Below are 5654 nucleotides of genomic sequence, written 5' to 3'. Positions count from 1 at the left end.
TTGTCTGCTTTTCCTTTCAAAGTTCATGTATTTAGATGGTGCAGACCTTCGTTTCTCTATTTCTGATGATCCTGCAACACAAAATTTGTTTTTAACTGCTTACTTTTTTTTCTTATGATTATCTAAGTTCTCTCTTTAAAATGTGACTGTCACTTGGGGTTATGGGTTCCCCGAGATAGAAATCAAGAGGAACCTCTAGAGCTATATCTTGGGAAATTTTCTTAGGCTTATGCTCGATCATAAGAGAGACAACACAGAAGAAAGGAAGGTCCTCTGAGCTGCTGAGGGGCTGGCGCTGCTTGGCGGCTCTAACCAGCCTGGGACACATAGGAGGGTGGTTTGAGAACAGCCTGCTGGTGGAGATTTCCATTTCAGGGTGCAGTTACTTCCTTTCCAACAGGGTTGTCTGGTTGTTAGCACCTGCGCTGTGGGGGAGAGATGGCAGCGTAGTTCACTATAGCCACCCGAGGAAGGTCATGTAGCAGTCAAGCCTTCATCAACTGCTCAAGTACATGAGTAGTTTCAATATCTGCAAGGAAGCAGGCCTTTAGGAGGGAGATAAAGTCAGCTACCTCTGCGTTTTTGTCCACAGCTTTCTGTCTGTTGTGTCCATCCAAGTCCCCCATAGGAATCTCACCGTAAGTTAATGACCATTGTGTGGGAGGAAGGTACTTTCTTCTACTTTCAAGGTTCTCTCAGCTGGCCTAATCAGAAAGGGGATATGTATGGGAGCTGCACACACAGGACAGAGTCAGAGACCCCACATGCAAGAGAGGTTCAAAGACTGAAAGGGAAATTTAGCAAATAAAACATTCTGAGCCTGGGATGAGGTAATGCACCTTGGGACTTTAGAATATTGTTGCCAGGAAATCACATGTTCAGGAAATACTAGTTTCCTTACCATCTAGGTAGTTCAAATGTCATTTTTGGTTTAACCTATATCACAAGTCAGGCTCATCATTGAAATTCTTCTAGGTAGTTCAGGTGGAGAGAAGAAGTTTCTCTTGAACCCAAAGGTCTTGATGCCTCAGCTCAACATACCATTGAAGCACATCTTAGGGTGCCTTGTTCTGAACCCCTATCTTCAACTTTTCAAAACATTTTCTGTGCCACAGTTCAACATGGGAAGGCATTGATATGCGAGTTCCCTATTGAGATGGTGTTTGCAGAAGGGACATGTAGGTTTTACATTTTGTATATCTGCAACTTCAGCTGTGCAGAACAGGATTGAGACCAAGCACCTTGAACTAGGATGGCCTTAGGGGCCGGGATTGGTTCAGAAAGTTATGAAAAAGAAAACTCGTTAGCAGAGACTTGCTCTCTACTTTGGCATGGAAGTCTTACTTTTTTAATGCACTGTGAGATTTATAACGTACAGGAGGTATTTGTGGAATGAATTTTGTATGAAATTGGTGTTAGTGATGATGTGTCCTTCTGTCACCTGATGTCACTTACTTTGTACCTGATTCTCATTTGGCACAGGTGTTTTCTGCCCAATTCCTGAACTGTAGAGTTAAATTTGTTTTTTTAAATAAGGGTGTCAAATTTTTTTGAGATTTATGCATAAACAATCACATTTCTTCTAGAAACTTTGATGGCTTTTCAGTTTTGTTTATTTATAGGTTGCTTTGTTGTTGTTCACTGGAGATATTTGCTTTGCCCCAGGCCTGTAAATTTTTATTGTATTTCATCGACTTATCACAGATACACTCTTCTTTATCAGTGCTTTGTATTTTCAAAAATGTTTACAAGCATCATAGTAATGGATGTTCAAGTGTGTTAAAATTATAAAATACAGATCAGCACCCAAGATAAATTTTATCAAAAAAATAAAAGGCTAAGAAATAATAGTACTAATATTTTTTATCATGGTGTGTTTACCTCCCTTTTGTGTTTATAGAATACAAAGACAGTCATTCACAAAGAGATTTGTGACATTGATACGTTGACATTAATGTTGATTTTATTGCAGGATAATTTTACTGACATGAACATTTTATTTTGTGTCACATTTAATTTGTACATAGTTTCCATTTTTATGTCTGCCTCTTTGCAGAAAATGTTAACATTATTTGACCTCTTCTTATTTCTTACCTTCTTATTTCTATACTTTACAGTTACAACAGCTGTGTATATTCATAAGGGTTGTGTCTGTGCACTGGTCTGTGGTCTTTTTGTCAAATTCGAGGTAAAGTTTGGAATAACACCCAGGCTCTACCGTGTTATGGCTCTTTTACAAAATATTTTCATAAAAAAGGATGAATAGTCATGGCTCACTTGGTTGAGCGTTGACCCATGCACTGAGAAAGCACTGGTTCAATTCCCTGTTAGGGTACATGCGCAGGTTCAGTGCTCAGTCCTTGGTAGCGGGTGTGCAGGAGTCCATTTACTAGTGATTCTATCCCATCGACATTTCTGTTTCTTTGTCCTTCCCCCTTTCTCTCTCTCTAAAAATCAATAAAAACATTTTAAAAAATGAACAATAATGTTATTGTTTTTTGAATACTTTTGAGATTTATTAATTATCCTATCTAATAACAGACAAACATGGTAATTAACCGTACTTCCAACACGCTTCCCATGGTCTAATCAGGGCGATATACAAATTAACTGCCAACCAAGATGGCGGCCGGCATCCAGGCAGCGGAAGCAAACAGGAGGCTTGCTTGCTCCAGTGATGGAGGAAGCCAAGGTTCCCTGCCTGCTGCTGCTGGCCTCTGAGCTGCACTCTACGCAACAATGTTGCAATTATAGAAGCTAAACAAACCCCAGAAACCTGCTTTGATCGAGCCGGGCCTCAGAGCTGGAGCTGCAACAGTGTTTCAATTATAGAAGCCAAACAAACCCAGATATCTGCTTTCAGCAGCCAAGGTCTCAGAGCTGGAGCCGAGCCTCAGCGCTAAAGCTGGCTTTCAGCTCCAGTAACAGCCATAGAAGGTAAATAAATCCCAGAATAAAAAAAAAAAAGAAAAAAAGGAGAGGTTGGGAGCTTCAGTCACCCACCAGCCTGAAAACGGCCCTCAGCCCCTCAACCAGACTCGCAAGGTAACCCAGTGGGGACCCCCACCCTGAAGGGGGTGTGACCAGCTGCAAACAGCCATCATCCCCTCATCCAGGCTGGCCAGGCACCCAAGCGGGACCCCCACCCTGATGTGGGACACCCTTCAGGGTAAACCAGCCGGCCCCCACCCATGCACCAGGCCTCTATCCTATATAGTAAAAGGGTAATATGCACACTGATCCTAACAGCAAAAGCACTGGGAATGACTGGTCACTATGACACACACTGAGCACCAGGGGGCAGACGCTCAATGCAGGAGCTGCCTTCTGGTGGTCAGGGCGCTCTCACATGGGAGGAGCTCTGCTCAGCCACAAGCCAGGCTGATGGCTGCCAGCACAGCGGTAGTGGTTGGAGCCTCTCCTGCTTCCTCAACAGCACTAAGGATGTCCGACTGCAGTTTAGGCCTGCTCCCCGCTGGCAAGTGGACATTCCCCAAGGGCTGCCGGGCTGCCAGAGGGATGTCTGATTGCCATCTTAGTCCCACTCCCCTGGGGAACAGGCCTAAGCCAGCAGGTGGTCATCCCCTGAGGGGTCCCAGACTGCGAGAGGGCACAGGCCGGGCTGAGGGACCCCCCCTCCCCCGAGTGCACAAATTTTTGTGCACCGGACCTCTAGTTAATATATAAATAACTGTTAAAACAACTGTGGTTGATAGGCGTACTATTCTATGACACTTGTAAATTCCATAAAATTGTTCAGTCAAAATCTTGTATATGAATTTTTTCCTGTGTTTTCTTCTGTAGTATCCAAAGGTACAGCACATGTACCAGCACATTGGTATCCATAGTTATAAGTGAGCTAGTTAAACATATGGAAATTCAGGCCCCCCCAGAACTCATTAAAATTTTAAAAGTACTACACTGTGCTCACTCAGAATGACTTCTCCAGCTAAGAAATATGTACAGTTGATCCTCTGTGATTCAAACATAGCACTAAAAAATGGATATGCTTGTGTTGATGCCTGTTTTTTTAAAATTTATCTTTCAAAAAAGTAAAACTTCTGTGGTTTTGTGGATCATATGCCATCTTCCTTTCTAAAAATACATTAGAGAATATTAATGTCAAAGTGATGCTGTTGGATAACTCAAGATACTGTCCTAAGCCTAAACTGGTTCTATTAACTTCATTTTGAGTGACCTTATGACCTCTGCCCATGGTCAATTGATTAATGCTTTTCTTTTAATTTCAGGGGCAGTTGACCTTCAGTGATGTGGCCATAGAATTCTCTCAGGAGGAGTGGGCGTGCCTGGACCCAGCTCAGCGGAAACTGTTCAGGGACGTGATGTTACAGAACTACAGGAACCTGGTATTCCTGGGTGAGGACCACTTCCTTCCAGAATTTCTCCTCCACCTGCAGGGTATTGTTTTCTTCATTAGTACAGTGTCTGCTTGTAGCTTCTGCTTTTTATGATAGAGTTTCAGATCCATGTTATTAAGGAAAGCAATTGTGGTTTTGCTGATGCAGAACAAAAAGGCTTCCTGATGTATTTGGAAGTGGAACCCAAGATTTGAAAACTTTAAATGTTGTCTTCAGTATAATTAAAGGTTCTGTCAGAAAACAATATTTTGGGATATAATTTTTTATGATATTCTGGTATTCTACAATGTCCTATCTTCTTAGTTGAGCACAGAGCTGGATTGGAAATTGGAGATTCTGCATTGAACCCATGTTTCTTTTTTTTGTAAGTTTTTGGTTGTTGTTGTTGTTTTTAATATATTTTTATTTGATTTCAGAGAGGGAGAGGGAGAGAGAGGTAGAAATATTAATGATGAGAGAGAATCATTGATTGGCTGCCTCTTGCACATCCCTTTTCGGGATCAAGCCTGCATCCCAGGCATGTGCACTTCACTGGAATCAAACCAGGGACCCTTCAGTCCTCAGGCTGACACTCTTCACAATGAGCCAAACTGGCTATGGCCCATGTTTCTTTTTCTAATAAACAGGTGTGTCTAAACCAGACCTACTCACCTTTTTGAAATACATGAACGAGCCCTGGGAGTTGAAGGGGAAAAAGACAATACCCATCCTGCCAGGTAGGTGGGAATCAAGGAAACAGATGATCCAGGTGAGAGGCCCAAAATCAGATGTTGTATAATTGTTTGGAAACATCTGCTTCAATGGAACTAATTTTTGAGAAGGTCACGTTTATTTCTGTTTCTGTCTTAGAGGGACAGATCCTCTCCAACACTTACTATCCAACATCATCTAAGGATTCTCTTTCTGCTTCCATCACATTTGCAGTGAGAGCCAAAGTCCTTTGGTAACAGTGTAAGGGTGGCATGACCTGGGTACTATTGGATTTCTTGGTGAACCTGGGGAAGTCTGTACACGTTGCTGATGAATTTTATGTTAAACTAGTTTTAAAGTTCTGTTTTCTGCCCCATGTAAGTAATTTGGGAGGGAAGTGGTTGAGATACTGGAATTTGGTTCCCACATTCCAGGAACACTGTGGGTAAGTCCAAGTTGTCTTATTCTTCCTTTTGCTTGATCAAGTCTTTTGCTGATGTTTCTATTGTATATTTCAATTCAGGTACTAACTATATTCTTCAGTTTCCAATATCTGTTTGGTTCTTTCTTATACTTTCTGTCTGC

At 42.0% G+C, this 5654-nt stretch overlaps 1 protein-coding gene across 1 annotated transcript in view; it reads left to right on the top strand.

Annotated features, from left to right (window-relative positions):
• Positions 1 to 2622: 2622 nt before the first annotated feature.
• The window catches only part of LOC102756354 (putative protein ZNF720), a 6020-nt gene continuing 2988 nt past the window's right edge, over positions 2623 to 5654 (top strand). Inside the window, exons 1-3 of the mRNA XM_015559427.1 lie at positions 2623 to 2640; positions 4251 to 4377; positions 5006 to 5095. Of these exons, the coding sequence (XP_015414913.1) occupies positions 2623 to 2640; positions 4251 to 4377; positions 5006 to 5095 (235 nt within the window). The remainder of the gene's footprint in view (positions 2641 to 4250; positions 4378 to 5005; positions 5096 to 5654) is intronic.

The sequence above is a fragment of the Myotis davidii genome, unplaced genomic scaffold (assembly GCF_000327345.1).
Source record: "Myotis davidii unplaced genomic scaffold, ASM32734v1 scaffold354, whole genome shotgun sequence".
Classification (NCBI taxonomy): Eukaryota; Metazoa; Chordata; class Mammalia; order Chiroptera; family Vespertilionidae; genus Myotis; species Myotis davidii.
This window is presented reverse-complemented; position numbering and strand designations above follow the sequence as displayed.